Raw genomic sequence first — 21898 nt, 5'->3', positions numbered from 1 at the left:
ATTTGCCTCTCTTCTTTAGTCACTTTAAGAACATTAATTTTGTTTACATTAATCGTTATTATTGCACATACTGTGCAATTTTAATTTTTTGCTTTTGCATTAGTCTGCCCCAGTTATATATAAGTTTCTTAAGATAAAGAAACATTTCATATGTCTTTGTATTCATATTAGGTATATCAATTTAATTAGTTTAAGACATATAAAATACTATTTTCTTATGTTTTTCTTTTAGTTTTATGATTAAATTCCTGTTTGGGAGAAAACTGATTTCAGGATATTGTAGCATAATATTATTTTTTAAAACAGCTGTGTCACCCTGATACAAAATATTGTTGTTAGCTGACTTGGAGTATGAGAGTCCTTGAAGTCTTCTAAAGGAAGTCTCAATATAACAAGAAAGACCCAGTCAAGCACTATTAAAATACTAGTCCAGATGAAGATTTCTTTGATTATTGTTGTACACAAAATTTTAATTTTGATACCTTGGGTTAAAATAAACCAACTTCTATTAACTATAAAAGGCAAGAAAAGGAACAGGTAACCTATATGTTAGGTATGTGGGTGTTTAGTTAGTCTATCACATGGGTAAAACATGTGTTGGTTCACCTCATTCTAGAATATTAAAAGTAAGGAAAATGGGTATAAATACATGTTTAGAGATCAAGGAAAATAAATTTTTATATGTTATGAATCACAAGCCTTATTAATGCAATGCTTTGAACAGCTATAAGAGTTCTTATAAAAATGAATTTAAGATGAAATTGAGAAATGCCATGAACAGTTGACACATAATACAGTATCAAAAAGAAAACATAAAATCAGAAAGGGGGGTATAATCCTCACCGTTGAAAGTTTTCATTTTAAAAGGTCATTTCTATGATATATCACAAAAACATTTTAGTGACACTTTTACAGAATTTTAGACTAATTTCAATCAGTATAGAATTTCTGATATTTTTACAATAAAAAATGTGGTATGCTACTTATTCTCTTTTGACACTTTAAAGAAAAGATAATGTAATATTTTAAGTGTCTGGAATACATTTAGTAGATTTCAGAAATTCTCATATGATCAAGGTCCCAAAAACACAGAAGCCTAGGTCAAAATAGAGTAAACAAATGATTAGTAAGAGCGAGAGCGAATAAGAGAGCGAGAGAGCGAGAGAGCGAGCGAGAGAGAGAGAGAGAGAGAGAGAGGGGAGAGTTTTAAAAAAGAATAAAATTTACAATTATTAGATTTCAGAAATTCCCACATGATGAAGGACCCCAGGACAGAGAGAAGAAAGAGAAAGGAAGAGAAAGAGAGCAAGAGAGAAAGAAGACAGAAAGAAAATGAAGGAAGGAAGGAAGAAAAAAAAGGAAGAAGGAAGGAAGGAAGGAAGGAAGGAAGGAAGGAAGGAGGAAATAGAACATGGAAGGGGGAAAGAGAAAGAAAAGGGGGCCAGGCGCGGTGGCTCATGCCTATAATCCCAGCACTATGGGAGGCCGAGGCGGGTGGATCGCGAGGTCAAGAGATAGAGATCATCCTGGTCAACATGGTGAAACCCCATCTCTACTAAAAATACAAAAAAATTAGCTGGGCATGGTGGCGTGTGCCTGTAATCCCAGCTACTCAGAAGGCTGAGGCAGGAGAATTGCCTGAACCCAGGAGGCGGAGGTTGCGGTGAGCCAGGATCGCTCCATTGCACTCCAGCCTGGATAACAAGAGCAAAACTCCGTCTCAAAAAAAAAAAAAAGAGAGAGAGAGAGAAAGAAAGGGGAACAAAAAGGAATAAATGAGGGAGGGAGGGAGGGAGGGAGGAAGAAGGAAGGAAGGAAGGAAGGAAGGAAGGAAGGAAGGAAGGAAGGAAGGAAGGAAGGAGGAAGAAGGAGGAAGGAGGAAGGAAAAGGGGGGAGGGAGGGAAGAAGGAAGGGAGGAAGGAAAGAGAGTCTTGGAATATTCTTAAGAAATTTTATATAGATGAACTGTGAGAACTCTCTGATCGCCAAGGCAGACTCATAAACATCAAGGAGACTTCAGGACAATTTGGTAGAAAAATCTCAAAAGAATTGTGGTCTGAACTTCAGATGCAGAATGTGTGGTTATCGAGGGAAGTATTCCAGTGACCTTCAGGATCTAAGCTCAGTTTTTATTCTTCTTTAACATGATTTCCAGTACATTCTATTTTTAAGAACTGTGTAAAACACATTTCTCAAACTTTTACAGCCTGTCCTATACACCAATAGTGAGTGTGTGCTGAAGTTTTATTTAATTTATTGAGAGTCGCTGTAGAATGTCAAGATGTGCTCCAAAAGCAATTAAATAAAACAAAATCTCTAACATATATACACAGTAACTAGGGAAGACTGCCAAGATGTTATTATTAGCAGGTTATATACAAACTGGTTAATGTCTTGTAGTCTATGTGGGCTGTAAATGTTGACATTATCTTTTTTGTAGAAAAGAAAAAAAATTATACCATCCACTTTTCTGCAAAAAAAAAAATTAGAGGTTTTTATTTTTTTAATTCAACCTTAAGATTTGAGGGTACATTTGCAGATTTGTTACATGGGTGTACTGTGTGATTCTAAGGTTTAGGGTAGAAATGATCTTGTCACCCAGGTAGTACTCACAGTACTCAGTAAGTAGACAGGTAGTTTAACAGCCCTCACCTTCATCCCTATTTCTGGTATCTAGTTGTCCACACTGACTATTGTCCCAACATTTATGTTCATGTGTGCTTAATATTTAATTTCCACTTATACATGAGAATATGTCATATTTGGTCTTCTAATCCTGCATTAATACTTTTAGGATTATAACCTCCAGTTGCATCAATGTTGCTGCAAAAGACATTATTTCATTCTTTGTTATGACTGCATAGTATTCCATAGTGTATAGATGGGCATCTAGGTTTATTCCATGTCTTTGCTGTTGTGCATAGTGCAGTGATGAACATAGGAGTGTATATGCCTTTTTCATAGGATGATTTATTTTTTCTTTGATATATACCTAGTCATGGGATTACTGTGTGAAATGATAATTGTTTGAACTTGTTTGAGAAAAGTCCAACCTGCTTTCCACAGTGGCTGAACTAATTTACATTCCCATCAACAGTGTATAAGTGTCTCCTTTTCTCCGCAACCTCACCAGCATCTGTTATTTTTTGGCTTTTTAATAGTTGCCATTCTGACAAGCATGAGATGTTAGCTCCTTGTGGTTTTGCTTTGCATTTATCTGATGATTAATGATGCTGAGTATTTTTTTTATGTTTGTCACTTCAGTGTCTTATTGTGAGAAGTGTCTGTTCATGTCTTTTGTCCATTTTGAATGGGGTTATTTGTTTTCTGCTTGTTGAATTGTTTATCTCCCTTACAAATTCTGGATATTAGATCTTTGTCAGATGCAGAGGTTGTGAATATTTTCTCCCTACTGGTAGGTTGTCTATTTACTCTGTTCATAGTTTCTTTTGCTGTGCACAAACTATTTAATTAGGTCCTGTAACTATACAGATTATAAAACAACAGAATCCCAATCAATTGTGAAGTAATTCCACCAAAGTTAGATTCCATAAGGGAGACAGATGGTCATTAGAGAGGCTTATTAGGACATGATCTAGCATGATATTAAAAAGTCTCATAATCATCATTTGCTTCATTGCCAAGTTTTACATAATTCATTTCTGCATACCAGTTAAAGAAGTAGAAATAGCTTAAGGCTCAGCTCTAAAATATTAATTAGAGTCAATGATGAGGAGAAAAAAAATACATGGATGAGAAAAATAAAACTTTAAAAATTTGGAAGAAAGGAAAATCCCATACAGATATTTATAAATGGGAGGATAAATATGTGTGGGAGAAAGATTTCATCTTAATACGAGTTCCCCTGAATCCTTCTGTCCTTATGTTTATAAATTAACCAAGAAAGTTGAAATTTTCTTTACTGATTAATTCTTAATGTGAACACTCCATTTCCTATTTTCTTCTCCTTCTGCTACTTTTATTCCCTGAAAAATCAGTTCTATCCTTAATGAAAACTCTGCATTTTCTCACCTAATGCTAATTCTACCTTTTCTCTAATGATGCAAAATTATTTGCAGTCTCCTTCTCTGGTTCAGGGACATGTGGCAAGTTGCCATCCTACTCTTAGTCCATTGCTGCTCACATAATTATGTTATTTGGCACCATAGTCTTCTCAGTCTTATTACCTTGGTTACATACTTACTTCAGCCACATTTTTTAAGGAAAAAAAAAACCTTGGTATTTGCCTCTTAATTTTCATTTCAAGGGTGCTATGATTTTATCATTCATAATTTTTCATTTACCTTGGATTGCAAATTAGGCATTCAGGAGTCATAAGAAGACAAACTGCTGTCAGGAAGACATTCTATATATTCTTCTCCAGTAAAATAATCCAATTGGAACTTAAAGAATTACACATCCAGAAACAAAACATAATTTCTAAGACTAATTATCAATGCCATACTAGTCTATTAGAGTTTTGGTATGGTTAATGGACTAGAAACTATATGAGGACAAGGAATGCACTTATTCTTCTCATCAATGAAATGTCAATACTTAGCAAAATGTCTGTCTTCACATACAAGCATTTGTTAAATTTGCATTGCACAAATGAATAAACAAGTAAAAAATGAATAGCAAATAAGTGAGGCAAAATGGATTTTCAAGCATAGTATGCACAGATTAATGGCTGGCATTTGAAAAAGTTTTCAATCAGGAGGGCTGAGCAAGATGGTGGAATGGGAGGTTCCACTCATCTTCCCTTCATCTCTACACCTGCAAGGACACCAAATAAACAGCAATCTTCACAGAAAAAACACCTTTATAGGGACTAAAAATCAGGCAAGCACTCATAGTACCTGGTTTTAACTTCTTATCACTGAAAGAGGCACTGAGGGGATAAACCAAAAAGCAGTCCTGAATTGCCAGTGCCAATCCTCCCCCAATTTTGGTAGCAGCTGTGTGGTGAAGGTAGCTTCTCTGGGTGCTGCGGGAAGAAAAACACAGCAATTGTGAGGTATTGAACTCTGTGCTGTTCTCTTAGAGCAGAGTGGAAAAATGGACCAAACTCAGCTGATGGCCACACATGGAAGGAACATCCACCCTAGCTAGAAGGGAATCACCTAACCCAGCAGTTGGGAACTTGAGTTTCAACCTCACCACCATGGGATACAGCTCTCTGTCTCCCAGTAAACTTGAAAGATAGTCTATCCCATAAGGACTGCAATTCTTAGGCAAGCCATAGTGTGAATCAGACTTAGAGACAATTAACTGGAGGGCAGTGTGACATACTGAGACACGAACTCAGGCAGACAAGGAAGTGGTAACATCATGCCACCCCTAGCCCCAGGATGAATGGCTCATAGCTCAAGAAGAAATCCTTTCTTCTGCTTGAGGAGAGAAGAAGGGAGAGGGGACGGGGGACTTTACCTTCCATCTAAGATAACAACTCAGCCCCAGCAGGATAGGGCACTAGTCAGAATCATGATGCTACTGTCCCAGGCACTACTCCCAGATGACATTTCTAGACCCACCCTGGGCCAGAAAGAAACTTGCTATTTTGAAGGAAAGAACCCAGTCCTGCCATCATTCATCACTTACAAAATGAAGAGATCTTGGGCCCTGAATAACCAGCAGTGACACAGAGGTACTACACTGAGGACCTGGGGTAAATCTCTGAGACTACTGGCTTCAGGTAAGACTCAGAAGATAACAACCTGCGGTGGCTACGAGACAAAACTCCTCGTGCTTGAGAAAACCAGAGGGAAAAGTAAAAGGGACTTTTTCTTGCTCCTTAGGTACCAGCTCAGTCACAGCAGGGTAGAGAACAAAGCATCTCTTGGAGTCCTCAATTCAGGACTTGACCCTTAGATGATATTTATAGACCCACCCTGAGCCACAGGGAAGCCCACTGCCCTGAAGGGTGAGTCTCAGGCCAGGCAGCATTCACAACAAGTTGACTTAAGAGAACCTAGGCCTCACAAAAAAAATTGGAGTTAGTCTGGCAGTACTCCAAATCACATGGGGTGGTGGTGGTTTTGGGTTGAGGATCCCCTGCCTTTGGAAAACAGAGGGGAGAGTGAGAAGGACTGCATCTTGTGGTTTGATTAGCAGCTATGCCACAATACAACTGAACACTAGGTAGACTTCTAATGATTTTTATTATTGTCCCTGGCTCCTGCACAGCATTTCTGGATCCACCCAAGGCTTGGGGAACCTTGCTACCATGGAGGATATTACACAGATGTGACTGGCTTTGCCATCTGCTGATTCTGGAGCCCCAGGACCTTGAGATAACATATACAGTAGCCAGACAGTGGTTAAGCAAGTCTTGGGTGAGACCTAGCCCTGTGCTGTCTTCAGGTGTGACTCAGCACAGTCATGGTGGTGGTGGTCACAGGGGTGCTTGTGTCACTTCACCTCAACACCTAGGTAGCTCCAAATAGAGAGGGAGACTCTAACTTTGGGAAAATATAAGGGAAATAAAAAAGAATATCTGCCTGGCAATTTAAAAGATTCTTCCAGATCTTGTCCAAAACTATCGAAGCAGTACTTCTATGAGCCTACAAGAACCACAGTGTAGCTGTACATTGGGTGTCCCCTAAAGCAGATAAAACTTAGGCACAATGCCCAAATCTTTTCAAATAATTGAAAATCCTTCCTAAGAAGGATAGCTACAAATTGGTTCACACAATGAAGATGACAGTAACTACCTAACTTTTCAATGCCCAGAGACCAAAGCATATCTATTAGCATCAACACCATCCAGGGAAATTTGGCCTCATCAAATAACCTAAATAAAGCACCAGGGACTAATTCTGGAGAAACAGAGATATGTGACTTTTCAGAAAGGAAATTCAAAATAGCTTTGTTGAGGAAACTCAATAAATTCAAGAGAACACAGAGAAGGAATTCAGAAGTCTAGCACATAAATTTAACAAATAGATTAAAATATTACAGATTAAGTCAAGAATTCCGGTGAACAAAAATGAAATTCTCATACTGAAGACTGAATCAGAGTTTTTTAGTAGCAGAACAGGCCAAGCAGAAGAAAGAATTAGTGAGACTAAAAACAGGCTAACTGAAAATAATAGTCAGAGGAGAAAAAAATTTTTAAAAATGAAGTATGCCTATAGGATCTAGAAAATAGCCTTGAAAGGGCAAATCTGAGTTATTATCCTTAAGAAGACAGTAGAGAAAGATTTAGGGATAGAAAGTTTTTAAACAAGAATAATAACAGAGAACTTCCTAAATCTAAAGATACCAATATGAAAGAATAAGAAGTTTACAGAACATGTAGCAGATTTAGCCCAAAAAAGACTACTTCAAGGCATTTAATAATCAATTTCCCAAAGGTCAAGGATAAAGATATGATTCTATAAGCAGCAAGAGAAAAACAAACACAAAACCTATCAATAAGAAAACAGAGTAAATAAAATGTGGTACATATATGCCATAGAATACTATGCATCCATAAATGCATAGTACTTAGGTTCTTTGCAGGGACATGGATGAAGCTGGAAGCCATCATCCTCAGCAAACTAAAACAGAAACAGAAACCCAATCACTCCATGTTCTCACTTAGAAGTGGAGATGAACAATGAGAACACATATACACAGGAAGGGAAACGACATACACCAGGGCCTGTTGAGGGGTGGAGGGCAAAGGGGGAACTTTAGAGGACAGGTCAATAGGTGCAGCAAACCACCTATTGACTATGTGATTTTTGAGATACATAGGCCAAATGTGCAGGTTTGATATGTATACCTATGTATACGTATACCTATGTATCAAATCTGTACGTTTGGCCCATGTATCTCAAAAATCAAAGTGAAAAAAAGAGGAAAAAAAAAACAAACATATATTTAATAGTGCAATATTGTGACTATAGTCAATAACTTAATTGTATATGTTAAAATAATTTAAAGAGTGGAAGTGAATTATTTGTAACTCAAAGAATATATGATTGAGAAGATGGAGACCCTACTCCCCATGAGGCTACAGGCCAAAGCTTTGCAACTTATAGTAACAGCACGAACTACACGAGGACTTGACCCCTTATTTGGGATGTGTGAAAAATTTCTACAGGAAGTGGACTTTTTCAGAGGTATTTCATCGCTGATTTGCTGCACTTGCAGGACAGCTTTGTGGACAAACTTCTTGACCTTATGCCCTGACTCATGACATCCAAACCTGCAGAAGTGGTCAAAATTCTACAGACCATGCTGTGGCACAGTGCCTTCCTGCATCTCCCACTTCCAGAGCAGATCCACAAAGCCTCAGCCACCACCATCGAGCCAGCAGTAGAGTCAGACAACCCTTTGCGGTTTACATCCGGGTTGGTGGTGGCCCTGGATGTTGATGCAACCCTAGAACATGTGCAGGACCCTCAGAACACTGTGAAGGTCCAGGTCTTATATCCAGATGGCCAGGCTCAGATGATTCACCCCAAGCCCGCAGACTTCTGGAATCCTGGCCCAGGGTGGCACCAACTCATCACTCAGGTTTACCTCTCCCAAACTGCTTGGACAGAGCCATGTCAGGTAGAAGTGAGGCTGCTGCTGTCCTACAACTCCAGTGCTCGCATTCCAAAATGCCCCCTGGATGGAGGGTAGTGAGGTATCGCCCCAGGTGGAAACCAGCATCGAGGGCACCATTCCCTTCAGCAAGCCTGTAAAAGTTTATATAATGCCCAAACCTGTGTGGTTCTGAGGCAAAAGCTGTCTTTCCAACCTTGGCCTAGAGAGCCCTTACTTTGGTGTCAGAATGAGCCAAACCTGAAGCACTTCACCTGAGACTGATGTGTAGGCCTAAGGAGTATGTGACCCTTACAGTCTCATCTGGTATCAAACACAGGATAAATTGTTTTTGCATTAAAAAATAAGAAAACCTTCAAGTCTACTTCCCCTTCCCCTCTCCATAATAAAGTTGAGAAAACACCAAAAAAAAAAAACTTATTTTACATTGTATGTCTCTAACAAAATATCTCATGTACTCCATAAATATATACTCCATGTGTCCACAAAATGTTTAAAAATAAGAAAATTAAATAAAAATTAATTTTTCTAATAACATTTTCAATGAGATATGAACCATCAAAAAGACAATTCTGTCTAAATTCTTTCAGCTAGACCAATCTAGATCAGCCCAAAATGATAAGTATATTATCCCTTATTACTTTTTTGGTTAGAGTATGAATTAGATTAATATTGAGATGTCCAGCTATTATATTATTCTAAATTTTTCTAAAGTTTTAAAAATATGTTGCTCAAAATTTAAATTAATTGATAAATTAAAACTACATTGACTTATGAACATGTGGTTATTCTTTGTTAAGATAATGAAAATGCAGTAAATTCTTATTTTTAATGATGTACTGACAATATCAACTGTATATCAAAAGGATGCTTTATGTATTTTTGTTTTTTTCTAGTAATATTTTTAATTTTGAGAATCTTCTTGATAAAATAAAAACACATCACTTTCTTTGCCCAATAACTGATAATATTTTAGGCAATAAATGGAATAGAAATGTCAATTATATGGTACTGGAAACTCACTTTTTTGTTTAATCAAAAAATTAAGAATACCCTAACAATAACTATTATATCATTATCTTAATTTCCTAGATATTTCAACGGAGTTGAAAATTTTGAGATTCTAAATTATCAGAGAAATGTTCACATTCTTTAATTATTTTATCACGTTTCAGCAAAAGAAAGTTACTTAGTTTGCTCTTTGGTGTTTGAGTGTAGAGGTCATGAATTATTACTAGAAAACTATTCAGTTTTTTTGAAAAAGTAAAATACAATTAAAACAAAAACAATATATCTTAATGCTCAGCCAACAGCAAATTTTATAGTGGTTATCATGTTTTCATTTTAAACTTTTCATGGGTAAACAAAGAAAGCAGTATTTAGAGATCCTACCTAGATAGCAGATATACATATTTTTATAAAGCCATAAAATTAAATGCAAAGGATATTTTTTCTCTTTAGTGACCTTGAAATGTGAAAATTGGAATTTCTAAAAGCATGAAACAACCTAAAATGAATTTATTATTTTGTCATTTATGTGGATGATTTATTTTTAGAAAATGTAACATTTCTCTAACATTTATATAATTAAATTAAATGAATATAAATAATGATTACATTAAACTAATATGCATTATGTTACATTTTAAAATACCAACATAATAGATTAATGAAAACTTATAGATTACTTTGAGGAAACTTGAATCGATCCACTATAATGCCAGATAAGCTGAATTATTTCTGTAACTGAAATGAATTTACCATGCCTCCCTTTTAACAGCCTTATTCATTGCTTAGTAACATCAGATAAGGATTTATACATCATGCCTTAACTTGAATTTATTTGACTTACAAGTAACCAACAATAGTGTCACCTAGGTCTATCATCAGAGAAAAAGGCATTTTATAAAAAATATATATATATATGGATTGTGGAATTCAATAATTTTAGCCACTCAAGCCCCAAATTTTTATGTACTATTTTTATAAAAAGTCTTTCTAAAGTGCCAAATGTTTCTGTACTTTTTATGTAAATACTGTATGTCATTAAATTCTGTGCAATCACTATGTTATATTGATAAAAATTACTTACAGTGTTTTGCTGACATACGTGTGTGTGTAAGTTTCAATAAAAAAGACTAGACTTATTTCTAGCATTCACTTTTATAATTTTATAATTCTTGAACATGCTTTCTTTTTCCATCTTATATCTCCTATGATAGTAATTCTGCTGGTACCTAATTGGTCTTTCTCTAATATTTTGCTTCTACAATATTCCATATTTAGAAGTTAAATAAAATTCATGATACATTTACATACATTGAGTTAGAATCTCTGAATAAGGTGTCAGAGGCAATTTCTATAACTATACATAGTATAGATTTTAACTTAATAAGCATTCTCTTAGCTTTCTTGGATGTCAAAAGTGGTTTTGTATTTCTAAGTTATTGCCTCTATTCTGAGATTCCTGATATCAAGTCTCAGTGTAAATAAGTTGTCTGTATGTACGTTAGTCATCATTACTTGGCAAGGCAACCAAAGAGAATCAGAAACTATTGTTGAAGGAATCTTCACATACAAATTAAATGTCTTATATTTAAGTTAATATGGTATTATAAAAGAAGTCTGGTGCAAATTTAGGGAGCAAATTTGTCACTTAAAGTTCTAGAATTCTTAAAGGATGATACAGTTGGAAATAAAGCAATAAAGTCTTATGAATTGAACGAAAAAATATAAAAACTACAAATTGATGTTACAACAACAACAGAAAAAACATACTTCAGCTCACATCTAATGGTGGCCATATTTATGTAAATAAGGTGAAAGCAGGAGCAAATAGATTCTGGAAATTTTTCTACTTTTCTGATATAAGAAACAGACTTCACTGTAACTGCCCCTTTCTCCTTCATCTTAAGCATTGATTTAATGTCTGGAGGTAGACAATTATTTTGTAACCAGGAAGGAAGAAAACAAATTGAGCAGAATCAGAAAGATTCTGTTTCTGACATCATGAATGGGCCAACCCAAGGTCAGTAACTCTAGGCTTCCAGACTTGCTGCCAATAGTATTTCTGAATGACAAAAGCATTAGCTAGGATTTTTCACAAACAGAGATAAAATGGACAATCTCAAAGATAAATGTGATTGTATCTTGGCAAGTTTTGTTTTGAATCTTTGTTGAAATAAATAGTGTATAAGCATCTGTAGTATACCATAAATTCAGTCTTATCTCATACAGAGTAGACAGTATTGGCAAAAGCAGGTTCAGGTGTCTGACATGATATACTTAAGTTCCAAAGATGTCACTTCTAGCCATGTGACCCTGGATAATTTAAATAGCTGCAGGTAACTTAGGCTCCTTTGTGGTTGCTATTAGTAGTTATACCTATCTCATAATCGTGGGACAGATTAAATAACTAATGCCTATAAAACATGCAGTAGACTACCTGGTATTTTTTATTTGTAGCATATTCTTAGATATATCGATTATCTTATAGGATATATAAGACTAAATAAATTAACAATAATGGAATTTTTGTAAATAAAATTATATTGCCTTTTGAAGTCAAAATTTACATGATTCCTTAGGCATTTCTTAAGTGTTTACTATCTGAAACTCTACTAGTTACTAGAAACACAAAGATAATTAGTACATAATTATTTTAGGAAATCTCAAGTAGCAGGGAAGATGAAGATTAAAAACAAAGCATGGTAAATGCAAAAATGTACTTAAAAACATGGTTTGAAATGATTAAAAAGGTAAATATATATTATATAATATTTATAATATATACATTATATAATAATTATAAAATATATAAATATAAAATATGTAATATATAATACAATCTAATATAATATCTATTTATATAACATAATATATATATTATATAATATATATTATATAATATATATATTATCTACATTATGTGTGTGTGTATATATATATGTATATATATATATATATATATACATATATATATAAAAAATGGGACTTCCCTAACATGTATCTATGTGATAATACACATTAATATATAATATAAATATCATGGGACTTCCTTGAGATATACATATATATATATCTCATATTACAAAATATATCATATACATATTATTTATATATATTTATTATATCTTGGGAAGTTCCAAGGTATACATATGTATTATATTATATACAGATTATATAATATATATCTTAAGTATTTTATATCTTATATATAAGATATAGATATCATACACAGATATTATGTTATATATAATATATAATATTATATCTAATATGTATATTATATAATATATAATATACATATATAATAATATATTATATAATATACATTATATAATAATATATTATATAATATATAATATACATTATATAATAATATATTATATATACATAAAATATATATATTAGATATAATACATATATTTTTATATATATATAATATTTTGAGATATCCCAAGATATATATATATAGATATATTATGTCTATATATCTATCTATATATATTATATAGATAAAATATATCCAAATATATAATATTATATGTATCTCTCTATATATTATATAGATATCTTGGGACTTCCCAAGATATTATATATTTTTATATATAAATATTAATATTTTATATTATATATGAGAAGTCCATGAGATATGAGATATTTTTACTGAGTATTAATGCAAATTTAGAATACAGGACGAGGGAGAATATGACAATTTCAGCAGAGCATAGAAACATATTTTGAAATCAAAACCTTTCATGCATGGCTTTGACAGAGGCTTATGCAGTGAAGCAGAAGGATGAAATAGAGCACATCGCTGGAATTAGATTATGAGAGTCCTCATAGAGCTCTCAAAGCTTGGATTTCAAATCAGCACAAAGAGTGCTTTTCAAATCACATTTCATGGAACCTATCTATTCCCCAAAGCCTCTAATGGCTATTAGATTCTCTGAGAAAAAGGAAAAACAGGTGCAGTTTTAGGGTTTATTCCTCAATTTATCCAATTGGTGCCTTTTTTAAACAAAATACTTCTCAATTTTTAAAACAAAATACTGTATTTTTTAAACAAAATTTATAACTAGGTATTCATACATGATTTTTTTTTACCCATTTACTATTTCTACTTCCTCTCAGCCCCCACATTACCCTTCCCAGCCTTTGGTAACCATTCTTCTACTCTCTATCTCCATGAGTTCAATTGTTTTAATTTTTTGATCCCCAAATAAGCGGTAACATATGATATTTGTCTTTCTATGCCTGGCTTACTTTGCTTAACATAATAATCTTCACTTCCATCTGTATTGTTGCTCATGACTGGATCATATTCTTTTTTATGGTTTATTACTATTCCATTGTATATATGTACCACATTTTCTTTATTCATTCATCTGTTGATCATCATTTAAGTTGCTTCCAAATCTTAGCTATTGTGCTACAACAAACATGAATGTAGATATCTCTTCTATATACTGATTTCCTTTCTTTAGGAAATCTCTCTATCCAGTAGTGAGATTGCTGAATCATATGGTAGCTCAATTTTTAGTTCATTGAGGAACCTCCAAACGTTTTTTTTTATCATTTGAAAAGGTGAGAATGCTTTCCAAAGAGTAAATGATTGGTAATCAAATAACATGGTCATCTTTTTGTATCTTTTGCAAAAAATTTTTTTTGTCAAGGATGTGGAGATGTTCCTGTGAGGAATATTAGTAATCGACCTGACAAATGAGATATTGGGGACCCAAAATAAAGCTCTGGAAATCAGAAGGGAGAACAGCTGGCAGTTGTGATACATATGAGATACTACTGACAGGTTGGGGGACTTCATACAAAGTTCTTCAACATTTTTTCTCTCATAACTTCCAAAAACAGTGTTGAAATACTTTTGTCTTTCTGCATTATTGTATCAGTTTATATATTTTTTATGCTTGATTAATTAAAAGGGACAATTTAAAAAACTGTTCATTACTGTAAAATTTATACAGTCGAATCTAAATTCCATAGCAAATTGATTACAAACATTATTAACTTTAAATGCATTAAAAGCTGTTATTTAACAGTTGTACATTTTATGTCACTATTTTTACTTATTGAGTCTACAGTAACAAAAATATAATGCACTTGAAAATTTATATGGCCACTACATCATACTCTTTTCTAATTTGAAAGTAAATTAAAATTTTTAAATTATCTTCACTTCTTGTGAACATAAGATTCTTACTGTTAGATTTTACAGTATAAAATAGTACTTTGTCAAGAATGTGACAATATTTCCTATGCATGAAAGTGCCTATTTTTCAGTATTTATACTATTGCAAAAAATAGCATTTGAATATTTATCTAGAAAGTCAATTTGTTTCTAAACTTGTTTCAACTGCATATTGTTTCATTACTAATAAATATTAGCATATGCTGATTCTGGTATGGCAAAACCATGCACTTTTAGAGTTTAAAAAATTTTAACCAGCATTCTAACATTTCTGTAACTTCTAGACCACTTGATTCTAAAGTAGATTTTTGTTTCATTAAAATGAGGGAATATCTATTGAATATGTTTTAATTACTTAACGTTTGTTTAGTATAATTTTGGTTAAAATTCAGATATGACAAAATTACAGCCATGCAATAATCAAAAGAAGATAAGAAATACACTGTTCTTAATAAAAGTAACAATTAGAAAATTATATATTTGACTAAATTTTCTTCTGTTTTATTCCAAGAAGAGTTGCTTCTGCTTAAGTTTTAGGGAAAAGACTTGACTAATTCTTCCCCTGCTATAACCCTTTAATAACAAATGATCATAGAGGATCAGTTGAAAAGTTAGCGTCATGGAACAACCACTGTGAGTGGGCCAACAGAAGAAAAAAGAACATTCAAAAGCCATTGCTAGCTGAAACTCCCCGAGGATTGTCTCCTGGGAAATTCACTGCCCTGGAGGCAGAAGGAAAAACAGAAAAATGTATCATTTGACACCTTTTCTTCCTATTGTAAGCAGGAAGCTGTTTAATGCTAAATAATCATAGAGACAGAGGAGTGTAATTTATGAGAGTACAATTGTAATTACCTACAGGAACTTGAAAACTAACTTGTGTGTATTTTTGAATTAGTTGTGTTTTTTATTGCCATCTCCCTTAAAAATTTCATATAAGTGATGGAATGTAATTGAAGAATGCTATTTGACCAGAATAAATAAAATTCTCAAAAGCTGCATATAATCCTTGGGGCTTGTTGTCTTATTTCATGAATTAACTTTGAGCAAGGAAGAATTCTTATTGATAAAATTGATTTAATAAGCATGAATATAGCCTGTGGTGAAAGGTAGGTGCACATAACACAGAATGAAAAACTAGTGATACAGGAAAAAATGTTTTAATATATACTCAAAATTGAGAACACATTCAAAATACCATAGTATTTGTTAAGAATTTGTATGCGGTTTTGAGCTACAGGTGCAAACATCATGGAATAACAATTGAAAACATTGGCATAAAATGGGGACTCTGTATAAATATTTTATGTACTTATTTATAAATGTTCAATTTCTGCATTCAGTTCTAAAATCATTTCAATCTAAAATTACATATTATTTTAAAAATACTTTATCAAATCAATATTTTTGTTTTATTTATACATTTGATTTTATGTTCTTGATGTTATACCTTTATTTCCAACAAGAAATATATCAAACATATTTACTCAATGTTTCCTTTCCTAATGAACACCGGTTCATAGTTCTCTGTGTGTATGTGTGTGTCTTTAAATACATATATTTCACATGTTCTCTACTTGTGGGTTTGTTTTTAATTCTGTGATATCTTCAGGTACATACGATGTGATATTTGGATTCCAGCAACTGTTATCACTATGAATTCTCATACTTAAACTGCACTGGAATTAAGTGAGATTTTCAACTTTTCATTTATTTCTCCTGAAAACATCTGTATCAATGGCCTTCAGCTGGGGGCAATTTTGCACTCCAGAGAACATTTGGCAATATCTGGAGACGTTTTTGTTTTCTCAAATGAGCTGGGTGTGCTGCTAGCATCTAGTGGGTAGAATCCAGGGATGCTGCTGAACCTACCATGGTACCCAGGAAAGGCCCACAACAAAGACTGATCTGGTTCCAAATGCCAATAATCTCAAGGCTGAGACATTCTGAACCAGAAAATAGGACACACAGTAGTAAGATTAGAAAATGAAATTTGAAAAATGAATTGAGTATATAATGTGAAATGGTTTTTGTGACACAGTCTGCTTGCCTAATGGATAGTCATCCACGTTTCTTCTCTGCTAATTGAATCCAGTATTCAGTAGCTTGCAAATTGCTTAGCCTACTGAATAAATTATAACTGGTCTAAACTCATTAGAGCAGCCCATACTTCTTTGGTAATTATTGGCTTAAAAGAGAAGGTAAAATTTTTATTTTAAGAAAGTCTAGAAATTTCCAGGAATATTGGAATCTTTATTTTGTCAAAGATAAACTTACAAAGTGAAAATCCTTTCTTTTTGTCCTTTTTTTCTTCTAATCCTGTCCTGGATTTAATTACATGAGAACACTATGCCTGAATCTACAGCAGTTATTTTATAACCATGATGTATCAAGCCTATATTTCAAAGCCAACACTAATATTTTAGAGTAGAAAGATTCTTGATTTTTGGTTCAGTTCTGGACCAAACTTTGAGATTATGTGTGTACAGAATATGATCAGGAGGTGATTATATTAAGCCATAGCTGGATGATTTATATCAAACTAACATTTCTGTTTATAATAAATACAAAACTACATGAGATACAAAAATAGCTTCTGAATGTATTAGAGAAAAATCCAAGGCATCTACAACTTTAGAGTCCAAGATCCCCAAAAAAAAAAGTTCAATGATGTTGATCTATTTTTGTTGTTTTTTCTTCTTCATTGAAAATTACCGATAAACTTCAAGTAAAATGCTACAAAACACTTTGAGTCAAGATTTTGAAGAAAAAAAACTAACAAACAAAAAGGAAATTGGGAAGAAATGGGTCAAATATCCTGTGCATTCAACCCCAGACATTTAGTCATTTCTAATTGCCATATGGGCTATAATTAGAGACAGAAACACTAAATAGAAAGTAGGTTATAAGGGGGAAAGTTTTAAATTAAACATTTGCCAGAATTGAGAAGTTAAAAACAAGTCATAAAAGAAAAAGAAAGAAAGAAAAGAAGAAGAAGAGGAGGAAGAAGAAGAATAAGAAGGAGAAGGAGAAGAAGAAAGGAAGGAAGGAAGGAAGGAAGGGAGGGAGGGAGGGAGGGAGGGAGGGAGGGAGGGAGGGAGGGAGGGAGGGAGGAAGGAAAAAATGCTATAAAAACTTTGGACTTTGCTAAGGATCAGAAAACAAAATACCACATTTTCCCAGTTGAAAGTGAGACCAGAATGATGAAAACACATTGGTACATAGAGGAGAACAACAAACAGGTGGGCTTATTGAAAGTTGGAGGTTGTGATGAGGGTGAGGATCAGGAAATAAAACTAATGTGTACTAGGCTTAATACTAGAGTGATGAAGTAATCTGTACAACAAGCCTCTGTGACACAAGTTTACCTATGTGAGAAGTTTGCCCATATACCTTTGCACTTCAGATAAAAGGTTTTTTGTTAGTTTCTTTGTTTTTTTATAACCATTGGAATTTCATTTAAGAATGCAAAATATTTATGTCCTAGTACTAAAGGCAAAGTGCAGATATACCAGTCATCATTAATAATAATCATCAGAAGAGGAAGAAGAAGAAGGGGAAGAAGGAGGAGTAGGAGGAGGAAGAGGAAGAAGAAAGAAGAGGAACAAGAGGAGGAAGGAGAAGGAGAAGAGGAGGAAGAATAAGAGGAAAAAGGAGAAGAGGAGGAAGAAGAAGAAAGAGGAGGAAGAGGAGAAAGAAGAGGAGGAGGAGGAAGAAGAAAGAAGAGGAGGAGGAAGAAGGAGGAGGAGAAGAAGAAGAAGACGAGGAAGAAAGAAGAAGAAGAGGAAGAAGAAGGAGGAGGAGGATAAGGAGGAGGAGGAGGAGAGAGAGAAACACAAATAAGAAAAAGAAGAAGAAAAGGAGAAGGATAAGAAGGAGAAGAAGAAGAAGAGCAGCAGGTGCGGTAGGGAGAAAAGAAGAAAATGAGGATGAAGAAAAAGAAAAGAAAGAATGAAGAGATGCATCCTCAAATTATCTCAGTTTCACCTGAATTATACTCTGTTCATATTCCCTGCCTGCTGGGAGACTCTCTCTCTCTCTACATATGTGTGTGTGTGTGTGTGTGTAAACACACATATACAGATACACATACGTACACACATATATATATTTGGAGATGATATCTCACTCTGTTGCCAGGCTTGAGGGTCATGGTGCGATCTTGGCTGACTGCAACTTCCACCTCCCTGAATCAGGTTATTATCCGGCCTCCGCCTGCCGAGTAGCTAGGATTACACGCACATGCCCATGCCACCATGTCCAGCTAACGTTTGTATTTTTAGTAGAGACAGGATTTCCCCACGTTGGCCAGCTTGATCTCCTGACCTTGTGATCCATACTCCTCAGTCTCCAAAAGTGCTGGGATTACAGGTGTGAGCCACCACGTCTGGCCACAAATAAGTTTTAATATATTTATGACTAACATATGATAAAGATAAAACAACTTTTAGAGAACTGTAACCTATAATAAAGAACATATAAAAAAAGAGAAATTACAATAACTAAAAAAAAATATATGCATTAAAGGCATTTTTATATGGCCAGAAAATGGTTTAGTGTTCCCAAAGATGAAAACTTTCATATGTGTAAAACAATCCATTTCTTAGTGCATAGAAAAAATGGTTAATAAATCCAAATAAAATACATGAAATGCAATACAAGTTATGAAAAAGTATTACTGCACACTAAATTGGAATATCACTATAGAAGTTATAAAGAATGAGGCAAAACAATATTTGAAGAGATAGAGTCTAAGGATTTCCAAAAGTGCAGATGACATCAAGCCACAAATTCAAAACCTGCTTTAAACACTGAAAAAGATTTTAAAAAATGAAAAGTCCTAGAAATGTTACAATAAAACTGTTTTACTATAAAGGAAAAGGGGCATGAGGGGAATGTTCAAAGCAACAACAAATAAAAGAAAAGACATATTCCTTTAAAATAAACAGTGTCTAATAATTAATTTCTCATCACAAACAACGGAAGACAAATGACACTGCAATCACATCTGTAAAGTGTAGAAATAAAATAACTGTTAATCTAATAGAATTTAATACACAGTAAAAGTATGCTTTTTCTAAATGAAGGGTACCTATTTTTGGACAAAAGTAACTCTAATGAATCCAAGAAGATGATAAAAACATTTCTAAATTAGTATCTACTTACTACAGCAGACTTAGAATGTATAAAATAAAACAAGCATAATTAAAAAGAAAAAAATTGCATTCATAACTGAAGCTGAATGTCCTAAAATATGACTTTCTATGACAAAAAATTCTATGTAGGGAGAAATATGAGAGATTTGAACCATGCAACTAACAACATTGAAACAAAAATGTAACATGTGAGGACATATGTAAGAGATTTGAACCATGCAACTAACAATATTGAAACAAAAATGTAACATGTGAGGACATATGTAAGAGATTTGAACCAGGCAACTAACAACATTGAAACAAACAAAAATGTAACATGTGAGGACATATGTAAGAGATTTGAACCATGCAACTAACAACATTGAAACAAAAATGTAACATGTGAGGACATATGTAAGAGATTTGAACCATGCAACTAACAACATTGAAACAAAAATGTAACATGTGAGGACATATGTAAGAGATTTGAACCAGGCAACTAGCAACATTGAAACAAACAAAAATGTAACATGTGAGGACATATGTAAGAGATTTGAACCATGCAACTAACAACATTGAAACAAAAATGTAACATGTGAGGACATATGTAAGAGATTTGAACCAGGCAACTAACAACATTGAAACAAACAAAAATGTAACATGTGAGGACATATGTAAGAGATTTGAACCATGCAACTAACAACATTGAAACAAAAATGTAACATGTGAGGACATATGTAAGAGATTTGAACCAGGCAACTAACAACATTGAAACAAACAAAAATGTAACATGTGAGGACATATGTAAGAGATTTGAACCATGCAACTAACAACATTGAAACAAAAATGTAACATGTGAGGACATATGTAAGATATTTGAACCATGCAACTAACAACATTGAAACAAAAATGTAACATGTGAGGACATATGTAAGAGATTTGAACCATGCAACTAACAACATTGAAACAAAAATGTAACATGTGAGGACATATGTAAGAGATTTGAACCATGCAACTAACAACATTGAAACAAAAATGTAACATGTGAGGACATATGTAAGAGATTTGAACCATGCAACTAACAACATTGAAACAAAAATGTAACATGTGAGGACATATGTAAGAGATTTGAACCAGGCAACTAGCAACATTGAAACAAACAAAAATGTAACATGTGAGGACATATGTAAGAGATTTGAACCATGCAACTAACAACATTGAAACAAAAATGTAACATGTGAGGACATATGTAAGAGATTTGAACCAGGCAACTAACAACATTGAAACAAACAAAAATGTAACATGTGAGGACATATGTAAGAGATTTGAACCATGCAACTAACAACATTGAAACAAAAATGTAACATGTGAGGACATATGTAAGATATTTGAACCATGCAACTAACAACATTGAAACAAAAATGTAACATGTGAGGACATATGTAAGAGATTTGAACCATGCAACTAACAACATTGAAACAAAAATGTAACATGTGAGGACATATGTAAGAGATTTGAACCATGCAACTAACAACATTGAAACAAAAATGTAACATGTGAGGACATATGTAAGAGATTTGAACCATGCAACTAACAACATTGAAACAAAAATGTAACATGTGAGGACATATGTAAGAGATTTGAACCAGGCAACTAGCAACATTGAAACAAACAAAAATGTAACATGTGAGGACATATGTAAGAGATTTGAACCATGCAACTAACAACATTGAAACAAAAATGTAACATGTGAGGACATATGTAAGAGATTTGAACCAGGCAACTAACAACATTGAAACAAACAAAAATGTAACATGTGAGGACATATGTAAGAGATTTGAACCATGCAACTAACAACATTGAAACAAAAATGTAACATGTGAGGACATATGTAAGAGATTTGAACCATGCAACTAACAACATTGAAACAAAAATATAACATGTGAGGACATATGTAAGAGATTTGAACCATGCAACTAACAACATTGAAACAAAAATGTAACATGTGAGGACATAT

The 21898-nt window shown here is 33.5% G+C and overlaps 1 protein-coding gene and 1 long non-coding RNA gene across 2 annotated transcripts in view; one reads left to right on the top strand and one right to left on the bottom strand.

The window, feature by feature from the left end:
* LOC144579879 (uncharacterized) overlaps window positions 1-21898 on the bottom strand; it is a 487785-nt gene that overhangs the window by 144444 nt on the left and 321443 nt on the right. The window lies entirely within an intron of this gene.
* On the top strand, window positions 7976-8713 carry LOC100400114 (integrator complex subunit 4). Its single transcript, XM_017965820.3, is given in 3 exon segments — window positions 7976-8102; window positions 8105-8595; window positions 8597-8713. Coding segments are annotated over 3 exon segments (735 nt in total).

The sequence above is a fragment of the Callithrix jacchus genome, chromosome 17, assembly GCF_049354715.1.
Source record: "Callithrix jacchus isolate 240 chromosome 17, calJac240_pri, whole genome shotgun sequence".
Classification (NCBI taxonomy): Eukaryota; Metazoa; Chordata; class Mammalia; order Primates; family Cebidae; genus Callithrix; species Callithrix jacchus.
The sequence above is the reverse complement of the archived record's forward strand: the minus strand, read 5'-3'. Positions and strand labels throughout refer to the sequence as shown.